Consider the following 22,833-nt stretch of genomic DNA (forward strand, 5'->3'; position numbering starts at 1 on the left):
TTCCTCCTACTGCACTTCCATAAGACATATCCCTCTAGAGAGGCTTTTATGGGGGCAGGGAAGGGAGGGGCAAGAATTGGTTGCACAAGCAGCCTTTTCCTTGTGCAATATTGAATACAATCCAGTTAATATGATAATTGCCCGTATAAATCGAGTGAATGATTAAACAAGTATCTTTCTATATCTAGGTGGAAAAGAAGTGATGAATAAGGATGAGTTAAAAGGTGTCCAGTGGGCTTCATGGACTTCAGTTGCAGGCCTTGAAGTTAATGGAATATGGCCTAAATATTCAGAGATCAATGATATCAATTCTGTAGATGCAAATTTTATGGGCCAAGTTCTAGTTACAGCTGATGACTATGGAATAGTAAAATTGTTTCGGTATCCTTGTTTAAGAAAAGGTAATTATTGAGTGTGTGCTTGGAATGTAAATAACAGAATACCCAGGATGGAAAGATCTCATAAGTTAGAATCTGGCTTTTTAAATCGGGGAAAAAAAATTGTGGAATTTTTTTCTTATCCAAATGACTGTTAGCATTTGTGACCCTTGTTTATGTTTCAGATAAGAGATTTTGGGGTCAATGAAATGCTGCACTCAGATAAGCCCCCAAAGTCCAGATGTCACATTCTGTTTTCCACAGAGTAAAAGGGTATGGTGGAAGTGGGGGAGTGTGTGTGTTACAGTCAAATATCCTTGACTGGCTGAAAAGGGTTTCATATACAAAACAGCAATGGTTGATATAGGTAGCTTGTTGCTCTTGTTTAACAAAGTAGCACAGTTGTAACTGACTGGGATGGCATGTCAGATATTCTGCAGTATACTCAGTGGGATACTACAAACCTTGAGCAGACTTTTACTTGTGCAATGAGGTTTTCCTACCTCCTCCACCCCAGTACATTTGCCTGGAAAACCTGAAAATTAAGGTGCCCCTCAGGGACAGTATTTGATGGAATGAAACTGCAGAGGAACCGTTAGCAGAAATTGGGACTCACCTCTGGCATAACCAAAAGCATATCCGGTATATCTCCTTAGGCAAGGCACAACTGGTTATAAGCCATGGTGTAAAACAGCTCTTTAAATTGATACATAATTGACACATGATAAAACTGATTTTTTTTAAAATAGGGGCAAAATTTAAGAAATACCTTGGTCATTCAGCACACGTGACAAATGTCCGATGGTCGCATGATTATCAGTGGGTTATTTCTATTGGTGGAGCAGACCATTCTGTTTTCCAGTGGAAATTTGTTCCTGAAAGGAAGCTGAAGGATGCTCTTCACATAGCACCACAAGGTGAGTGATGCATCATTTGATATGAGTTGGAAAATAATTTAAAATATTGTTAGTGATATGCAGTGATGGTTGGGACTTCTGCTTCTTGATCTGGATGACTGTAAATACTCCAGTGTTTTCTCAGTTTTGGTTTGACTTTCTGTTTTCTGTTGTTTTGGTCCTGGACCATTGAGTACAAGTGGTGGGAAATTACTATTTTTTATTTAGGCATATATATCACAGTTGTTGTCAGTAACCATGCTTAGGACTGTGCAGTTAACTGAGTACCGTATTTTTCGCTCTATAACACGCACCAGACCATAACACGCACGTAGTTTTTAGAGAAGGAAAACAAGAAAAAAAAATTCTAAACGAAATAGTGGATATATGATTTTTGTGGTTCATGCTGTGGCCACAGACATGTGATCTGACAGTGAGTTTGGAGTAGCCCAATGCAAAAATCCTGAGGATCCATGTGGATCCATGCTTTGTAACCACAGAGGAGGGAAGGAAGGGGAACCATGGATCCTCCGCTCACGACTGCAGCAGATCCCCCCCGCCACCCGCAGGCATTCGCTCCATAACACGCACAGACATTTCCCCTTACTTTCTAGGAGGAAAAAAGTGAGTGTTATGGTGCAAAAAATACGGTAATTTTATTACCTTTACGTTGTATCTGCTGTTTTCAATACCTACTCATTTATTTATTTATTTATTTCTCTATCTATCAAAGAAAGCCTCGTTGACTCTAATAGTGAAGAATCTGATTCTGATCAATCTGATGTTCCAGAGCTGGACTCTGAAATTGAACAAGAGACACAAATCACATACCGTCGACAGGTATTGTCTTATATTATAAACATAAATATGCTAATACACCCTGCTGCAACAAACCCTGTGTATCACTCACAGACTGTATTAGAACTGATCAGAACAGTCATAATAGCTGGTGGCTGGGCCGAATGCCGAAATAAACCAGATCCAGCCCAGGAGCCAAAAATCTCCCCCACCCCTGATGTACAGGGAGGAGAGCTCTGGCAAGGGTACAGTGAGAAGGGTTTGCAAGGGTTTAGAAAGGGCCTGGTGGGTTGGTAAGTTAAGCAAGCAGAGGAGCCAGCTTCTGGTATGTTAAAAATTTGTACTTCATCTTATAATTTAAACTTTGTAAGGTGTTTTAGAGAGTTTAATATGAAAACAGCAATAAACAAATAATGATATTAGAAAAGAACAGCGGCACCCTATGGCTTCCTGTTTCACCAGGTGTTATTATAATTGCTCTAATCAGTTGCAAGCAGCATTGGCAGTTGTTGCTCCACTCATATTTCATGCAGTATACTGGTTCCCTGTTACGTTTAGGTTTGCTGAGACATGGCTGTATGTCCAGTTGCTGCAGCGGAATTGCTTCAGCAGAGCTGTGGGTCATCTTAATGCTGTCCAATATTACCAATGGGTTTTATGAACTCTCTCATTTAAACCTCTGGAGCTAGTAGAAAGATTGTCCAAATACTCTGATTATATTATGTCCAAATACTCTGATACTATTATAGTAACAGAAAAAGCAAAGTTTCAGTTCTAATATTGCAACCATGTGGCATATGCAGTTCATGTAGGAAGCTAAGAAAATTATCTATCAACCTCTATTTCTCAGAGAGATTTGCTTTTCAAATATGCACAATTACAGAGAACTTTATATTCTCTGCTAAGGTTTACAAAGAAGATCTACCTCAGCTTAAAGAGCAATGCAAAGAAAAACGAAAAACTGCAGCTTCAAAAAGAAGAGAACGGGCTCCAATCAATAGTATAAGATTACACTTTGTTCATGGGTTTGTAAATTTATCTTTTTGCCTAAAAGCAAGCAAATCAGATTATTTTGTTTTACATGGATTTAGACATTTAAGGGCCAAACTAGATGTGATCTGTGATTGGATATGCCACTTTTTAGTTTTAGAAAAACACAAAAGCATTCATTTGGATTGGGACCACACTGCTGAGGGGAAAGTATGTCTCCTTCCCTCAAACTCAATTTTTTCTGATTTAAATCTCCCCCTTCCCCAAAAAAGTACTATTTGCTTGCAGGTGAAAACATAGAAAGACCATACTGGGAAAATGTATTATACCTGATTTGCCCTGAGGGTAAATAGCAGTTTTTTGGGGAGGAGATATAACTAGGGGAAATGATGCAGGGTAGAACACTTTAAACCTTTCTCTTCCAGCACCATGAGTTCATTTCAAACCCTCCCCATACGCAGTAATATTTATCCTTAAAAAAAAAACCTATACACAAGACAGAGAAATTCAGTTGCAGCTTTCTGAATATCACAACTAAAGAATTTGCTAGATTTGTGAAAGTTTTGTTTGTCCAATGCTTGGATTCAATGAATCACTAGGACAAATTAAGGATTCTTCTAGTAAATGGTTAATTTCTGTGGGTTAAGGAAGGGTTAACTGGACATTCTTCTAGTAAATGGTTAATTTGGAGTAACTAGTTCTATGAGAAATGGGAGAAAGAAGCAGAACACACCCTTGAAGTTCAATTGGCCTCCATTAGGCACTGAGCCTTTAGTGGCAGCCTGGCCCTGTGGTACCCCTTACCAGTATAGGTTTGGCAGGAACTGCCCCTGCCTCCTTTCAGATATCTTATGAAAACTGTATTGCTCATAGAGGCCTTCACAACATCAATTTCTTTTTACAACCAACCTGTATCTACTGGTGTTTTTTAAAAATTATGTTTTATTGATATTTATGAACTGCTTTTATTGCATTTTGTATGTTTTAAGCTTTTTTACTATAATTTATGAAAGTGCAGATTAAAACTATTAAATAAATAAACATTTTTAAGGACCAGCTACATAATATTCTTAGTTTATCCTCCAGAAACAGAGAAAAACATTGAAATATATTTTTAACCATACAAGTTATTTTCAAATTTCTTTATGCCTCCTACAATCATCACTTGAAGGGGGAAATTGTTGATGTAACCTTGCCTGATGTACTGTTCTCCCATGCTAGAGATATTTTTATTCTTTTGGAGTACTTTTGATGGAACTATCAAAATCATTTTGCAGTATGTAACTATAAAAACTAAAATATTTAGTTGATTGTACTGTGTCATGATGCCTAAATGTCCAACTGTTTTATTAGTTACAGAGGCTATGACTGTCGCAGTAATTTATTTTACACTCAGACTGGAGAAATTGTGTACCATGTTGCAGCAGTGGGTGTAGTATACAATCGGCAGCAGAACACACAACGTTTTTATTTGGGTCATGATGATGATATTCTGTGTCTTGCTATTCATCCCTTAAAGGACTATGTGGCAACAGGCCAGGTAGGATTCATGTTTAGGAGAACTAGAAATCCTGTGTTGTTTTAGTGAGCTTGTAAATTTATATTTCATAAATCTGTGGAATATGCCTCTGTGAAAAGCATGTGAAAGCAGTACAGTTGTAGAAGACAGGTTTCAGCTTGGTTACTTGAGTAAAAACAAGTAGGCATAGATTTATTCAACTATGAAAGAGCTTATGCTGGAAGTGTGAAACAAAGTCTTGTGGCACTTTAAAGACTAACAAAAATATCTTTTGTTTTTGCTGCAAGAGACTAACATGGCTACTATCCCTCTGCAAAATCTTTATACCTGCATCATGCACTACTGCATACTTCTCCCTGCAAGAGTTTTCCTGCTTTCTTCTATAGAGGAATGCTGTTTTCCTCTTTTGGGAGATTCCTCATTACATGACTTACATCAAAGTATGCTAAAGCAGCTGCGTGTACATTAGTGCCCTCGTGTGGACACTGGAACTATTGAAGTATAGAATGGCTAGTGTTTATAGAATATCTGAAATAGGAGCATTCATATTTGTAGCTATAGTATAGAATGTGCTTGATGAAGATACTGATAAAATGTGACATTTTGCAAAAGATTGAATTCAGTTGAATTAACCCCAATTTGATTAAACAAAGGTGAAAAGGGTGCTCTTTTAGTAGCCCTGGATATTTCTGTTTCTTTATACACATAGCTAACATTCAGAATAAGAACATAGTCTGAGACCTTTGAACCATATTTTATTTCTTGTGTCCAAATTAGTGTTATAACCATGTGAAAGAAACATGAAATGGATGATATGGACAAATAAGCATTATACCTCTTAGAGTTCTTTTAGTTGGTTAGTTTTCTTTCCGCATAATGTGTTCAGTCTCTTTTGTTTAAGGTTGGTCGTGATTGCTCAATCCATATTTGGGATACAGAGACAATCAAACCACTGTCTGTGCTAAAGGGCTATCATCAATATGGTGTTTGTGCTGTTGACTTTTCAGGTATTTATGAATGATCATCTTTTGACTTGGAAACTATAGTTGTTGGAAATGTGACACAGCTTTTTAGGTCCTAAGAATAGATCACTATTACATTGCTATAAGAACAAATGCAATATTTTGCTCTTAGCTTTGAGGAGATTAGCCTCATTTTCAGGCTTTCCTCTCATTATGCTGTAGAAAATCTGACTTGGGCTTGAAAAAAAATGATTGTGGTAAAAGTCACTAATAAAGGTGCCCTGTGTCCTTCAAGGTCGGGTTAGGGGTCATATTACATAAATTTGTGGCCAGCACTGGAATGTCTCTGTCTTTGGTACTCATTTGCCTAACTCTAGGAGAGTACAGTCCATTCAGAACCAGTTGACTCCATACAGATCAAAGGCCTATATATATGTTTTGATATATATTTTAATAGTGTCCAGTGATTGCTAGTCAGTATGTAGAAAGCCTAGAAAGGAGGAAATGGAGAATCAAACGTCCAATTTTGGAGGGACTCTGGGAAAGTGGTAATGAGTGATATTCCTAATGAACATGAAAAAGACATGAAAAGAATAAATATGGGTATACAGAGTATACCCTAATCAACATAGCTGCTGCTTAGATACAAAAATGAGTGAGAATGAGGATTTAAACATGAAGGAGATTTCCATAGACATTAACACATCCTGCTGATTACAGAATTATGATTATGCCTATCATTCTTATAATTTTCTTTTATAGCGGATGGCAAACGGTTAGCTTCCGTTGGAATAGATGACAATCACACTATTGTTCTTTGGGACTGGAGAAAAGGAGAGAAGCTTTCATCAGTCAGGTAAGAGTTTAGCTTAATTATGGAAACTAATCAAGGCATAAGTGGCCAGGAAGAAAAGTACAAGTACTCTTGAGGAGGTTTGAATGACCTTCTCCTATACACAGTGTGGAAGTGAGGTTGTGTCTTCTTGAGCCATTGGACAGCAAAGTATGGATATAGCAAATGGGTAGGCAAACTAAGGCCTGGGAGCCGGATCTGGCCCAATTGCCTTCTAAATCCGGCCCGCAGACAGTCCAGGAATCAGTGTGTTTTTACATGAATAGAATGTGTCCTTTTATTTAAAATGCATCTCTGGGTTATTTGTGGGGCATAGGAATTTGTTCATATTTTTTTTCCACAGTATTGTCCGGCCCTCCACAAGGTCTGAGGGACAGTGGACCGGGCCCTTGCTGAAAAAATTTGCTGACCCCTGTACAGCATGCCTAGGGCATAGGTGTGAATTGCATGAATGATACCCTACATTTAATCCAGGAATTGAAAGCGCATTTTGACTTTATATGTACATTATACAGTCAAACCTCAATTCCCGAACATCTCCATTATTGTACGTTTCGGCTCCCAAATGCCAAAAACCTGGAAGTAACTGCTCTGGTTTTCGAATGATTTTTGGAAGCCAAACGGCTTCCAGGGAGTCCCCCCCCCCTTTTTTCTCCATTGATTTGCCAACTGCCCTTTGATCTTCGATTGTCGAACATTTCGGAAGTCGAACGGTCTTGGATTACGTTCGACAACAGAGGTTTGACTGTATGTGCATTGGACCCACTCACAAAAGTACTACATTCCCAGATGTAGGATAAGAGTACCCAGTGGGAGGCCATACTTTTGCGCCCCCACTCCAATAAGTGCAAGAAGATAACCAGATCTGCGCTCTGATACATGGCGTTTCATTTAATAGCCATCTTGTGGATCTGGGCCCTGTCCAAAAGGTGTAGTCCACAAAGTGAGTAAATAATATGAATAAAAGGGCTGTTACTAGAAGCCACCATAACTCATCACCACTGTGATGGTCAGAAGTCTTATAGCCTTTATTATTAACAAAGGAAGGTGTTATATGCGTCATTTAATGCAGACATAGATAACCGTTTCTTAGCAGGCTGAGACCTGCTTCATAATGCTATTTCTCAACACAATTGTGTATTCTGATTCATGAGTTTGTGAACTAGGCTTTTTAAAGTAAAAATACAGTGTCAATAGAGCAGAGGTATTCTTAATACTGAATACAGGCTAGTGAAAGTAGTGTTTCAGAGTCTACCATACCAGACTATACCATAACTGTATTGTAAACATGATCCAAACCTCTTGAAAAAGTTACTGAAATATAACTGAATATAATCGTTGTGAACCATTTAATTCACATGCATACAATAAAATCCAAAAATAAAACAACGCATTGTGTTGGATCAATCTTCATATTTTTAAAAGTAAAAAATAGACAGTTCTTCCATTTCCCCCAACACATTGATTCACTACTGAGTGTGGACAATTCATAGAATGGTAGAGTTGGAAGGGACCTCAAAGCTCATCTGGTCCAACCCAAGACTTTTGTTTTCCTTAACTTTATTGCCACGGAGAAAGCTTTCCCCACAAATCAAAAGTCAAAATATTTTGTATATTGTTCTAGGGGGAGCAAAGATAAGATATTTGTCGTCAAGATTAACCCCTACATGCCTGATAAACTTCTTACAGCTGGAATGAAACACATAAAATTCTGGCGAAGAGCAGGTAAGACAAGTCAATTTAATTATTTGCATCTCTCTTGTAGTAGTGGCCACCAACTTGGATGCCTCAGTATCAGTTGCTGGGGAGCACAAGTGGAGAGAGTGCTCCTGTGCTCCTGTCCTGCAGGCTTTCCATGGGCATCTTTTTGGCCATTGTGAAAACACGTTGCTTTGGTCAGACCCAGCAGAGCTCTTAATGTTCTTATCTTATCCTTAAGTGTGCATAAGACTACAGTCATAGAATCGTAGAGTTGGAAGAGACCATGAGGGTCATCTAGTCCAATTCTCTGCAATGAAAGAATCTTTTTGCACAACACTGGGCTTGAACCCACAACCCTGAGGCTGGATCTAAACACATCAAAGAAGTGTTTCAGTAAAACGCGTTATAAATTTACAGGTAGAGAAAAACTGGACTCCACAGTGACATCTGGTGGCACAATGTTATATCGCATATACAATGCATAAAAATCGCCTTTACTAATCTAGCTGAGTCCTAAGAGTCTCGTGCTTTACCAACTGAGCTATCGTGCTGTCTTAAGTCCATTTGCTTATGTACACATTTTCTCTCAATTTTGGAACAAAAGAAATTGCATGTTTAATAAATTAAAGTGACAAAAAGTAAATTAAACTTCATTAAAAATGTTCCTGTATCGTCTTTTAGAAAATTACACCCATACAGATACATAGTTAGGTTCATAGAGATACCGAATAATTATTTTTATTGTTATTATTTAATTTTAATTTAAGGTGGTGGACTGATTGGGAAAAAGGGCTATGTAGGTCCAATGGGGAAGATTGATACAATGATGTGTGCAGTTTATGGCTGGACAGAAGAGATGTCATTTTCTGGAACTTCAACGGGGGATGTATGCATATGGAGAGATCTCTTCCTCATAAAAACTGTGAAAGCACACGATGGCCCTGTGTTCAGTATGCATGCACTAGAAAAAGTGAGTGGCTTATATTGAAAATGGATCAATAATAATTTATTGTATTTTAAAAAATGTATAGCCAATATCTAAAGAGCTACTTTAGGCACACCTTGGTGTTTTGTCAGGCCCAATTAGATTTCTTCTTTTTTTTAACAAGAGAACCACCTGCTTTTGAAAGCTTTTAGTGCCCCCTAATGCTGCACAGTCTAATATGGATGATGTTTTTTACTATGAGGAAATTAACTAGCTTGCTTTAAAGTAATACTTGTGCAAATAAATTGAAAGCACACAGGTAGTCCCACTTTTCTCAGGACAATTAAGGTTAAATCTCTTTTTTTGGTGATTTGAATAGAATTTCTAACACATTTTAAAATGAAGCTGGAATCATCGCTGAAATATCACCCCTGCTAATCTGAGTTAAATAATATACATCTTGGCCATATTCATATTTATTTACTGTTCTGCATGACTTCAGAAGTATCGATAATGAGGATTGATATAGATATGCTGTCCAATATTACAGTAGTGGGATGATTGATGAGCAGGATTCATATTTAAATAACATACTAAAGTTTACTGTACCACAGAACTTTTCTGCTGTTCGCTTTCTAATATTTCTAATGTTTTCAGGGATTTGTAACTGGAGGCAAGGATGGAGTTGTGGCTCTTTGGGATGACACCTTTGAACGGTGTCTCAAAACATATGCCATCAAAAGGGCTGCCTTGGCCCCTGGCTCCAAAGGTAACATTTATTTATTTAAAATAAAAAAATTCCTTCCAGTAGCACCTTAAAGACCAACTAAGTTAGTTCTTGGTATGAGCTTTCGTGTGCATGCACACTTCTTCAGATTTATTTATTTAGTTCATTCATCATGCCTCTGAACTTTTGTTAAAGCTTAGATTGCTGTTCTATATATTGTTTTCTGTATATTATCATGTGGGTCAAAGCAAAATTGGAAACAGGATTCAGCTAAGACACCGTTTATTTGTTTGTTGTTGTTGTTGTATTCTACATCACGCTAAGGAGATGGTTCAATCAATGCAAGCATCTCTGCTTGACTGACAAAACAATCTTCCCTTTCCTTCCCCCATATGCTGTCCTGGGGGCTCTCCTGGACCTCCAGAGCAGATCGGGGGGGAGGCTTGGGGGGGGGGAAATATGGCCCTTTGTAACTGTCAGGAGGAAGATGTTTAAAAGTGGATTGAAGAGAGAAAACCCATACATTTCCACTCCCAAATAAGTTCTACTGAATTCCACTAGACTTATTTCCAGGTAAGTGTGCACTAGATTGCATACCAGAAGCCAAAGATAAGAGAGAGAGACTGGGAAGTCTGAACTTTCTGTTCAAGCCAGCATTATGTCAGAAATTAAACAAGCAAATAATAAGCTTTCCAATTAAAATAGTGATTTCATCCAAAATTGAGCTCTTATATATATACATATTTTCATTTAGGTCTCCTTTTAGAAGATAACCCTTCTATACGTGCCATATCATTAGGACATGGTCATATTTTAGTGGGCACAAAGAATGGTGAAATACTGGAAGTTGATAAAAGTGGGCCAATAACATTGCTTGTTCAGGTACAGTAAATATTAACCATATATTTCTCTTTTTAAAAAACATTTTTAGTTTTGAAATGTTAAAGTACAGCTGCTATAATAATGTTTCATAATTGGTGGTGTAAAATGCCAATTTAGGATCAATGTGGTAAGGCTGTGGCTGTGTACAAACAAACATTTCCGGCTTTCTCCTGCCTTCAGCATTTGACAAACTTACTGATTGGCAACTTGGATACTGGTCCAGTCATCTCTCTTGTTTCCCCCCCATGTTCATCACCTTCAGAAGAAGAAAATCCATTTTAAAAGATTGGCAAAACTGTGCAGGGGATGGGGATGAGGTGGGTTTGTTTGATTGTCTATTGGGGGCATTTATACCCTGCCGTTTAGCCTAAAAGGCTCTCAGAGCAGCTTACAAAAATCACTAGTAAGACAGTCTCTTCCCTCAAACTCACAGTTGAAAAAGACATGATGTATGAGGAAAAAGGAATGGGAGGGAGGAGGGGAAAGCAAGCTCAAGTACAAGTTCTTAAAATATAGAACAGTTACATAGTAATGTTTGTGTCAGGAGTGGAGAACCTTTAGCTTTCCCAAGCTAGTGTTGTATCTATGGGGTGGGGGGTGGCCAGGTTTTTTGCCCCAGGTGAAGCCTCCAGAGGGGTGTCATTGATGCTCCCAGCCTGTGTGTGTGTGTGTGTGTGTGTGCGTGCAAATGTGTGTTGGGTGGGTGTGTGTGTTCCAAACTGGGTCTTTGACCTGGGTGAACTAAAGCCTAGGTTTTCCCCTGTACCGAGCCCATGAGGCTGTTTTAGTCTAGCCATGCCTAGGTGTGGGGCAGGTAAAGCTGGAACTTGCAGAAAGGGGCTTTACAGGCTACTGGTATTGGTAGTATCTTCAAAGCACCTTGAACAGCACTTCCCACGGGCCACCAATTGGCTTGGGAAGCACTGTGAAAAAAAGTTCAGATTTTTTATTTACAATCAATAAACTATAGTAATTTACAGTCCTCGAACTCATAATAATTTTTAATGCGGTTTAATAAGTTGGCTGCATCCTCTGTTGTTTTTAAATCAATTCTTAATTCTTGTTTGTAATATAGCAAATTGAATTGAATTGTTTTTGTTTGTTATAGGGTCACATGGAAGGAGAAGTTTGGGGTTTAGCTACCCATCCTCATTTACCTATTTGTGCCACTGTAAGTGATGATAAAACCTTAAGAATATGGGATCTGTCCCCCAGCCATTGCATGCTTGCTGTTAGAAAACTGAAGAAGGGTAAGATGATGGTGCTTTTCATCAAAATTTGCAAACATTTTGCTGTTCACTCATATTAGAATCTAAGTGAAGTTGCGTTAAATAATATTAGTATTAGAACAATAAAATGTAAAAAAGATTTAAACCTTTGAAAATGTAATATGGGAATACGTTACCCAAATTTAGATGCGAGTTGTGTGAGGAGTTTGCAATTAATAATAATAATAATAATAATAATAATAATAATACCCCTCATACTGACTTACCTTATAGAGATATAAGGATCAATGAAAGTATATGTAACAGTTTGAACACTTGAAAGTGCAGCATAATAATACATCACATTTTCCATCAAAATAATGCCTGCAGGCCTCCAGTTAGAACTAAAATATGTCTCTTTGCATTTGGCAGGGGGAAGATCTTGTTGTTTTTCTCCTGACGGGAAGGCATTAGCAGTAGGTCTCAATGATGGAAGTTTCTTAATAGTAAATTCAGACACTCTGGAGGATCTTGTTTCTTTTCATCATAGGAAGGACGTTATTTCAGATATACGATTTTCTCCTGGTAAGTAAAGGCAACCCCCCATTTACATAGGGGTTACATTCTGGGTCATCATGCGCATTAGCGGAGCATTTGTAAGCCCACCCTGCCCCACCCTGCCCTCTTCCAGTGTCAAACACAGCGGTTGTAATCATACATGCATCAAACACACACAAATTGAGAACTGCCTGTAATCGGCTTCAGATAAGTCACTCAGAATTGTAGAATGCCATTATGACATGATTTTTCCCATTCAATTGCTGTCAATTTCAGGCCTTTTCAGAATTAAGATTACTATGCTGTAAGGGTGCTGGCTGGGAAAGTGTTGCAAACCTAACACATGTGCACTTATTTGAATGCTCATGTAGCTGTATGCTTGGAGGATTTTCTGGACATAATTGGAAATCTTGAATCACACCACTTTGGGGAGAAATTGTCTTGGTTGAGTCCCCAAGTGCTGGGTTCACATATCAAAAAGAAGCTCTATTATACTGAGCCAGACTATCTAGCTCAGTATAGTCTATATAACTAACAGTGGCTACCCAAGGTTGTAGACAGGGGCGTTCCTCAGCCCTAAGTGAAGATGCCAGGAATTGAGCCTCAGACTTCTTGCATGCAAAATATACATTCTGCCACTGACCTGTATCCTTTCCCCAACAAATGCACAGTTAAAGACATTTTTTTTAAAAAAAAAATTGTTAATAAAATGAACCAAAGAAAAGAATACAAAGTACTGTGGGATGCGAGGGAAAGAAGGTAATAAGGCCACTTAAAATTTGAGGAAATAAATATTGGACAATTTAAAAGCTCCTTACATTTACATTGTAATGCTGAGCGAGAGAAGAGATCTTTAAGAAAGTGGATGTTGGAAAATGTTGGCTCTTTTGGAAAGAGCTCTTGGAATATATTGGAATTAAAGGAAGCCCACATTTTACGTGCATTAGATTTTAACCTTGCTGGATCCTGGATCCCGGTAATTACAAGGACATCATGAAGGCACCATGAAGGCTGAACACCCCCCAACCCCAACCCCCTGCATAACATTATATTCATTAAACACTTTTCAAAGTGTATGAATTTGCCTTCTGAGATTGGCAATAGAATGCTTTTGGCCTCATGAACCCTATTTTCTCTAAGTCTGTACCCCTCATAAATTACTTCTAGGTTGGGTAGTAACTGAAGATTAATTAAGGTTGTATCTGCATCTGCAGTCCATGTCACATTTTGTTCTTCATAATATTCTTCCAGATGGATATTTATTGTGGGATGGGTACTCCTCTTGCATGCAATAACATTGCTGTTATCAAAATGCCAGCCTGTATTCCCTCTTCCCCATTAATCAAGATCTGCTCTTCCTGGGGGAAATTGAATACATTAAAAAAGTAAAATATTTCCCAATGACATATTGTAAACAACCCATTTACAATAATAAGGCTTATCTAGAGATAACCGTTGCCTCAGTATTTATCCTCACATGTTTTCCATATGTAATTGCTTTTCTTTTTTTACTTATGGGCTGCTCCCCCCTCCCCTTGGCATAGGTTTGCAATAATTTGCAATCAAATGCTAACAAGATAGCATGAAACATAAACCATACCTCAAAACTACAAATAAGACATTTCCAAAGATTATGTGATTCACATTTATTTTTGTAGAAAATCAGGTTACTTGGGAAAGTATTCATCTCCTTATAATTGCATTTTAGGCGCTGGAAAATACTTATCTGTAGCATCGTATGATACGTTTGTAGATATCTACAATGTAATGAGCAGTAAGCGGGTTGGAATCTGCAAGGGCTCTTCCAGTTATGTGACACACATTGACTGGGATGTAAGAGGTAAGAAATACAATTGCTGCAAAATGACTATATTTCTGTAGCTTAGAAAGTGTAAACTATGCATGAATTTTGTGCAGCATTTCCAAATGGTAGTGATGAATTTCTCACAAATTTTCATAAGAAGTGAATTAATAAATATTGTGTAAACAAACTACAAACAAAAAAGTCTTCAATAAGATTTTGTATTTGGTGAACATTTTTTTTAGGCAAGCTTTTACAAGTCAACACTGGTGCTAAGGAACAGTTGTTTTTTGAAGCTCCTCGGGGGAAAAAACAGATAATTCCCAGTACAGAGGTAAGAAGATTTTCCATTCAGTTCAAATACAATTTTGTAAATAATATCTGTATTTTCTTTTTGTCATTTACATAATTTTGAAGGCATTACAGGCAGCCCCACATTTACGTGGGGTTACATTCCGAGGCACCACATGCATTGGTGAAATCGTGTATAATTGAAACCTATTGAAAAAGCCTTCAGACAACCCATTCCGTCACCACCCTGCCCCCACCTTTTAGTAACGTTTCAGTGATATATTTATGACATTTCTGGGTCACTTCCTGGTTCGGTATGATGCGCATATACTGTACAGTACACAGTTGCACACATACTGAATGTGTGTAAAGGGGGTGGTGGTCTCTGCCTGTATGTTATTTGCTTGTGCATGTAAGATGACATCAGGTGGGACTTGAGGTCCACCTAGTGGTACAATGCAAAAGTTGCTGTTCTAAAACTCCAAAGCTTCTGGAACTCTAATCCCTTCAGTGAGCGACATCTAAATTCTGCCTTACCAATTGTGATAGTGTTTTTGTGACCTTGGCAGACTATACGCTTCAGGCTTATTGTTTTGGTCCTTGTCAATATGTAAAAGAAATTGTGGAATTTCCTCCTTATATATATTTCTTTAGTGAAAGGACAAAGACTTAGCCACAAAAGTAAATCCTGCAGTTTCTCTTTTCAAGATATCCAAAATTTAAATCCCAATACCCTACTAGGCAGACCTATTTCACAAATGTCCTATCAGATGCCATTAAGGATAGAGTCTTCATTTGTAATACCAGCTCCCCCCCCCCGTACAAAATAGGAAAATGCTTTTTATCACCAAATAATTTTATTTCCTTGCTTAATGAAATTGTCAGGGAACTGCCATCGGAGGGACAGGTGGTGGAAGGGCTCACAGAGGTTGGGAGGGAGTCAGCAGCGAAAGCAGGGACCAGCAGGGGGAGAGATGGGTCACTGGAGGAAGGTCTCATGAATGCGGAGAGAGACGCAGCAGCTAAAGCAGGAACTAGCAGGGAAGAGGGAGGGATCAGGGACACGTCCAGCGAGAACAGCGGGGAGGTGTCAGAAGCTCCCATAGGGAGACCCATTCTTCGCCGGAAGCTGCCACGTCGTGAGTCCAGAAGACGCGTTTCCGTTAAGGAGCTTCTTTGCTGGAAGCGCTTCCGCAAACAACCACTGTCGGAATCTACGAGTGACTAGGGCAGACATGTTTGAGGAGCTCTGTCACACACAGAGGTTTGTGGAGTGGCACAAACTCTGAGGGAGCACGATTTTACGCACAAGCAGCTAATCATCCCATCACAGCATTCCGACAGTCTCTGTACGCTGCCTGTGCAGGAGAAGGCATCATGAGCGACCCAGCCGGAACCGAAGGAGCAGGGGTTGGAGCTGGTCCAAGCTTGGAAGAAAGATACCGAGCGTTGGAAATCCAACTTGCGCTGCAGACGGCGAGGCTTGAGGAGAGAAGGGCTCAGGATGCAGACAAGAAGGGGAGAGCCACCCAGTTCACCAGAAAGGTACCAGGATTGGTGCAGAAGTTTGGGGGGGACCCCAAGGACTACCATGCCTTTAGGACAGAGATGCAATATGCCCTTAATGTGCAGTTTGATGAGTTCCCTGATGAGGAATCGCGAGTTGCTTTCGTGATTGGGCATCTTGAGAGGGGGGCGAGGGACTGGGTTAGACCCCTGATGGCAACGCACAATGACATCCTAAAGGACACTATGAAGTTCTTTCGTGCAATGGATATCATGTTTTCCAGCGATATTGAGGAGGGAGTGGTGCGCAGACAGCTAATGGCTTGCAAGCAGGGAAGCCGATCTGTCCGTGAGTACTGGACTGAGTTTACCATGCTGGTTCACAGATTGGGGTGGGACTTATCGGCGGCACCCATTCAGATGCTATTTGAAGAAGGTCTTTCTTTGGCTGTGAAAGACGAACTGTCCCGGAGCCCCAGGGCGGTGTCTATGGATCAGCTGACCAAATCTGCGCTGACCATAGGAGCGCGCCAGGAGGCAAGAGCTTTGGAGAGGCGGGAAGGTAAAGGGGAATGTTGGAAGGAGTTCCGCATTCCAGACATTCCTGAGCCAGCTTTCCCGCCGGCAGAGCCGATGGAAATCGGAACAGCGCGCGCGCGCGCGCGCAGTTTCAAAGCCCAGCGAAGGGGGTAGGAAGGAGGGAAAAGGCGCCCGGAAATGCTATCTCTGCCAACAGCCAGGTCACTTTGCCAGAGTCTGCCCCCAGAGGAAGGAATGGCAAGGAATGGTGGGAGCTGTTGAGGGAGGAGTGGAAGAGATATCGGAGCAAGTAAAAGCCAACGCCTGGCTGCCACCGTCGGGGCACAGCAGCCAGGCCAAAGAGCAGTGAAAGTGCCCACGCCAGAACCTCCCAAACCTGCCCTAGTGATAGAGGTGTCACTAGAGTTGCAAAACGGATACCCTCTGAAGATTAAGGCGCTGTTGGACTCAGGCAGCTCCTGCAATTTCATGAGCAAGGAGTTTGCAGCTGAACACCAGATAAAGACGATCCCTTTAAGCAACCCCCTACAGGTGACCACGATCGATGGCAGGGAGCTGTTGGGAGGGGAAGTCAGCTTGCAGACCGTCCCAATGACAATGAGGGTGGCAAGGCACACGGAACTGATAGCGTTTAATGTGGCCACCTTGCGAGGGGCTCCCATTATTTTGGGGATGAGCTGGCTGGCGTTACATGATCCACTGGTGGGCTGGCATCAGAGAGTGGTTTCCTTTGGTTCGGCACATTGCTTAGAACACTGCAGGGAGGGAAAGGGTTCAGCAGGAGCCCAAGCGAAGGTGAAGGTACCACGACAATACGCAGATCTCAGCGATGTGTTCAGCGAAAGGGAAGCTGACCAACTACCCCCGCATAGACCCTTTGATTGTCAAATCAATTTACTGCCTGGGGCGCAGCTCCCCGCAGGCAAGTTGTATGCCATGTCAGACAGAGAAATGCAGGAGTTACGAGAATTCATTGACAAGAACCTGAAGAGGGGTTTCATCAGAGAGTCAAGGGCAGTGGGAGGTAGTCCCGTGTTTTTGTGGATAAAAAAAACACGGACAAGCCGAGACTTGTGTGTGATTTCAGGGCCTTAAACGCAGTGTCAGAACCATTGGCCTTTCCCATGCCTAGAATAGATGACATTTTGAACAGGGTGCGGAAGGGAAAGATTTTTACCAAGCTGGACCTAAGGGGGGCGTACAATCTGATACGTATAAGGAAAGGGGATGAATGGAAAACCACCATGTTCACCCCTTTGGGGGCATTTGAATATCTCGTCATGCCATTTGGATTACAAGCAGGCTCAGCGTGCTTTCAATCGCTGATGAACCACGTACTAGGGCCTTTGCTTTACAAGAATTGTGTGGCCTTCCTGGATGACGTGTTGGTGTATTCTGAGAATGAGGAGCAGCATGTGAGAGACGTCAGGGAAGTGTTGCGCAGGCTGCTAGACAACCGGCTGTGGGTGAAACTGGAGAAGTGTCAGTTTCATACCAAGGAGGTGGAGTTCCTGGGGTACCGCCTGTCAGACAAGGGATTAGCTATGGATCCCGGCAAGGTCCAGGCAGTGCTGGAATGGAAAACTCCCAAAACAAAGAAGGATGTGCAGAGGTTCCTGGGGTTTGGGAACTTTTACCGTAAGTTCATCCGAAGCTTTGCCCACCTGACGGCGCCCATAACGGACTGTCTCAGCAGTAAGAAGAAATTTGTTTGGACTGAGGAGGCGGAGCGAGCTTTTGAGGAGCTAAAAGAGGCCTTCGCCTCTGAAGAACAACTTCTGCATGTGGATTTACAAAAAAAGATGAGAGTCGAAACAGACGCATCAGACAGAGCCATTGGGGCGGTGCTTCTCCTGCAGCCAGGGGGGGAGGAGTCAGAGTGGAGACCGTGTGCGTTTTTTTCGCGAAAACTGAACAAATCCGAGAGGAACTACACGGTGTACGATCGAGAACTTCTTGCTATCCATGAGGCTTTTCGGAGATGGAGGCACCTGCTAATTGGCGCACAACATAAGGTGCAAGTGTGCACTGACCACAAGAACCTAGAGTATTGGAGAACGGCACGAGTGCTCAACCAACGGCAGTTGAGATGGGCCCAGGAGTTCTCCAGATTTAACTTTGAGATTTGTTATGTGCCAGGCCCAGAGAACGTTCGGGCGGACGCTCTCTCACGTAAACCTGAATATTTGGAGGGGGAGGGAGCACCCGAAGAGAGACATGTCATTCCAGAGGACCGCTGGGTGTGTGGGGCGGCATTGGTGGGGCAAAGAGAACTGGTAGAGGGAACGGAGAACGATGAATACGCACAGGACAAACTCAGGGGACTCAGGAGGGAGGGAGATAAACACGGAGGTTTTGAGGAGAGAAACGGGGCGTTGTACTACAAGGGAGCGTTATATATACCGGAAGGAGAGTTGAGGGGGAAGGTACTCAAGCAGCTGCACGATAGCCCCACCGCAGGGCATTTTGGACAACACAAAACCATGTGGCTGGTTACCAGGGAATTTTGGTGGCCCAAGGTCAGAGAAGATGTGCGGGAGTATGTGAGAGGGTGTAACCAATGCCAGCGAGCCAAGGGGGAGAGGCGGGCACCGGCAGGGTTATTAGAACCACTACCCACACCTGAAAGACCATGGGAAACAGTGGCCATAGATTTTATCACTGATCTGCCAAGGTCCAGAGGGAAAACAGCCATCATGGTTGTGGTAGACCTGTTAACCAAAATGGCCCACTTTATAGCCTGCTCACATGCGGTCACGGCAGAAGAAACCGCTAAATTGTTTGTAGAAAATGTGTTTAGGTTGCATGGCGCCCCCTTGAGGGTGGTTTCAGACCGAGGGAAACAATTTACTTCCAGGTTCTGGAGGAAGCTCATGAGCTTACTGCATGTAGAGGTTAATTTCTCAACTGCCCGGCATCCTGAAACCAACGGGCAGGCGGAAAGAGCCAATGGCGTCCTCCAGCAATATTTGAGGTGTTATGTGAATGATAGAGAGAATGATTGGGTGGAGAAGCTGGCGTTGGCAGAATTTGCCTACAACAATGCAGAGAACGTGTCCACGGGGATGAGCCCCTTTTTGGCTAATTACGGGTGCCATCCCCGAGCCTTCCCAGGGGGGGGAGGGGAGAGCTGGAGCGTTCCAGCTGCAGAACAGTTCGTAGAAGAAATGGAAGCGATGCATCGCCAGCTCCAACTTAACTTAAACAGGGCCAAGGAGGAATATAAGAGGCAGGCAGACAAAAACAGAAGAGAAGGTGAAACCATTAGGGTGGGGGACCAGGTGTGGCTGTCAACCCAAGGGTTACCATTCAAAGGGGGTTGTAAGAAGTTAAGACCCAAAAGACTGGGCCCATTTGAAGTCACGCAGCAGGTCAACCCAGTGGCTTTCAGACTCCGGTTACCGAACCACATGAAGCTGCACCCAGTTTTCCACAGGTCGTTGCTGTCACCGTATAAAGGGGACAGAGAAGGGAGGGTCACTAGGGGACCAGCAATGGAGGAGAGGGAACACAGCTACCATGTAGCGGAGATTCTCGATTCCAGGTGGAAGGGAGATCAAGTAGAGTATTTGGTAATGTGGGAAGGGGAACCGGAGTCGGAAAACACCTGGGTCATGGCAGAGGATGTCGACGACGAGGTTTTAATAGAAACTTTTCATCAGAGGTTCCCACGTAAACCTCAGCCAGTGGCGAGGTTCCGGAGGGAATACTTTGCCACCACCGACGACGAAGAAGAGTTAGAGGGGTTCCCTGATTCCGAGGAGGAGGAGGATTCAGCGAGCCGGAACGAAGACCGATGGAGGGAAATGTTCGAGACGTCTGAAGATGAAGAGGATTCTTTTCGGGGTTTTACCTCCTCACCGCCCAGAGGAGAGGGAATGGGCGGGGGTGAAGGGGGCCCTGGAGGGGAGGTGGATGTCAGGGAACTGCCATCGGAGGGACAGGTGGTGGAAGGGCTCACAGAGGTTGGGAGGGAGTCAGCAGCGAAAGCAGGGACCAGCAGGGGGAGAGATGGGTCTCTGGAGGAAGGTCTCATGAATGCGGAGAGAGACGCAGCAGCTAAAGCAGGAACTAGCAGGGAAGAGGGAGGGATCAGGGACACGTCCAGCGAGAACAGCGGGGAGGTGTCAGAAGCTCCCATAGGGAGACCCATTCTTCGCCGGAAGCTGCCACGTCGTGAGTCCAGAAGACGCGTTTCCGTTAAGGAGCTTCTTTGCTGGAAGCGCTTCCGCAAACAACCACTGTCGGAATCTACGAGTGACTAGGGCAGACATGTTTGAGGAGCTCTGTCACACACAGAGGTTTGTGGAGTGGCACAAACTCTGAGGGAGCACGATTTTACGCACAAGCAGCTAATCATCCCATCACAGCATTCCGACAGTCTCTGTACGCTGCCTGTGCAGGAGAAGGCATCATGAGCGACCCAGCCGGAACCGAAGGAGCAGGGGTTGGAGCTGGTCCAAGCTTGGAAGAAAGATACCGAGCGTTGGAAATCCAACTTGCGCTGCAGACGGCGAGGCTTGAGGAGAGAAGGGCTCAGGATGCAGACAAGAAGGGGAGAGCCACCCAGTTCACCAGAAAGGTACCAGGATTGGTGCAGAAGTTTGGGGGGGACCCCAAGGACTACCATGCCTTTAGGACAGAGATGCAATATGCCCTTAATGTGCAGTTTGATGAGTTCCCTGATGAGGAATCGCGAGTTGCTTTCGTGATTGGGCATCTTGAGAGGGGGGCGAGGGACTGGGTTAGACCCCTGATGGCAACGCACAATGACATCCTAAAGGACACTATGAAGTTCTTTCGTGCAATGGATATCATGTTTTCCAGCGATATTGAGGAGGGAGTGGTGCGCAGACAGCTAATGGCTTGCAAGCAGGGAAGCCGATCTGTCCGTGAGTACTGGACTGAGTTTACCATGCTGGTTCACAGATTGGGGTGGGACTTATCGGCGGCACCCATTCAGATGCTATTTGAAGAAGGTCTTTCTTTGGCTGTGAAAGACGAACTGTCCCGGAGCCCCAGGGCGGTGTCTATGGATCAGCTGACCAAATCTGCGCTGACCATAGGAGCGCGCCAGGAGGCAAGAGCTTTGGAGAGGCGGGAAGGTAAAGGGGAATGTTGGAAGGAGTTCCGCATTCCAGACATTCCTGAGCCAGCTTTCCCGCCGGCAGAGCCGATGGAAATCGGAACAGCGCGCGCGCGCGCGCGCAGTTTCAAAGCCCAGCGAAGGGGGTAGGAAGGAGGGAAAAGGCGCCCGGAAATGCTATCTCTGCCAACAGCCAGGTCACTTTGCCAGAGTCTGCCCCCAGAGGAAGGAATGGCAAGGAATGGTGGGAGCTGTTGAGGGAGGAGTGGAAGAGATATCGGAGCAAGTAAAAGCCAACGCCTGGCTGCCACCGTCGGGGCACAGCAGCCAGGCCAAAGAGCAGTGAAAGTGCCCACGCCAGAACCTCCCAAACCTGCCCTAGTGATAGAGGTGTCACTAGAGTTGCAAAACGGATACCCTCTGAAGATTAAGGCGCTGTTGGACTCAGGCAGCTCCTGCAATTTCATGAGCAAGGAGTTTGCAGCTGAACACCAGATAAAGACGATCCCTTTAAGCAACCCCCTACAGGTGACCACGATCGATGGCAGGGAGCTGTTGGGAGGGGAAGTCAGCTTGCAGACCGTCCCAATGACAATGAGGGTGGCAAGGCACACGGAACTGATAGCGTTTAATGTGGCCACCTTGCGAGGGGCTCCCATTATTTTGGGGATGAGCTGGCTGGCGTTACATGATCCACTGGTGGGCTGGCATCAGAGAGTGGTTTCCTTTGGTTCGGCACATTGCTTAGAACACTGCAGGGAGGGAAAGGGTTCAGCAGGAGCCCAAGCGAAGGTGAAGGTACCACGACAATACGCAGATCTCAGCGATGTGTTCAGCGAAAGGGAAGCTGACCAACTACCCCCGCATAGACCCTTTGATTGTCAAATCAATTTACTGCCTGGGGCGCAGCTCCCCGCAGGCAAGTTGTATGCCATGTCAGACAGAGAAATGCAGGAGTTACGAGAATTCATTGACAAGAACCTGAAGAGGGGTTTCATCAGAGAGTCAAGGGCAGTGGGAGGTAGTCCCGTGTTTTTGTGGATAAAAAAAACACGGACAAGCCGAGACTTGTGTGTGATTTCAGGGCCTTAAACGCAGTGTCAGAACCATTGGCCTTTCCCATGCCTAGAATAGATGACATTTTGAACAGGGTGCGGAAGGGAAAGATTTTTACCAAGCTGGACCTAAGGGGGGCGTACAATCTGATACGTAT

At 43.0% G+C, this 22,833-nt stretch overlaps 1 protein-coding gene across 13 annotated transcripts in view; it reads left to right on the top strand.

Moving 5' to 3' along the window:
- Nucleotides 1-22,833, top strand: part of EML5 (EMAP like 5) — a 96,022-nt gene that overhangs the window by 37,658 nt on the left and 35,531 nt on the right. For all 13 annotated transcript variants that reach the window (XR_014221812.1, XR_014221813.1, XM_082231868.1 and 10 more), the window contains 15 exons: nt 189-401; nt 1,127-1,294; nt 2,007-2,113; nt 2,978-3,096; nt 4,415-4,601; nt 5,482-5,587; nt 6,305-6,398; nt 8,020-8,120; nt 8,864-9,066; nt 9,679-9,790; nt 10,503-10,630; nt 11,739-11,880; nt 12,271-12,423; nt 14,105-14,236; nt 14,443-14,531. Coding sequence is in view for 11 of the 13 variants with exons in the window: in XM_082231868.1 (XP_082087994.1) it covers nt 189-401; nt 1,127-1,294; nt 2,007-2,113; nt 2,978-3,096; nt 4,415-4,601; nt 5,482-5,587; nt 6,305-6,398; nt 8,020-8,120; nt 8,864-9,066; nt 9,679-9,790; nt 10,503-10,630; nt 11,739-11,880; nt 12,271-12,423; nt 14,105-14,236; nt 14,443-14,531 (2,054 nt within the window). In the remaining 2 variants the exon portion in view is untranslated. The remainder of the gene's footprint in view (nt 1-188; nt 402-1,126; nt 1,295-2,006; nt 2,114-2,977; nt 3,097-4,414; nt 4,602-5,481; nt 5,588-6,304; nt 6,399-8,019; nt 8,121-8,863; nt 9,067-9,678; nt 9,791-10,502; nt 10,631-11,738; nt 11,881-12,270; nt 12,424-14,104; nt 14,237-14,442; nt 14,532-22,833) is intronic.

The sequence above is a fragment of the Podarcis vaucheri genome, assembly GCF_965113315.1.
Source record: "Podarcis vaucheri genome assembly, chromosome: 1".
NCBI lineage: Eukaryota > Metazoa > Chordata > Lepidosauria > Squamata > Lacertidae > Podarcis > Podarcis vaucheri.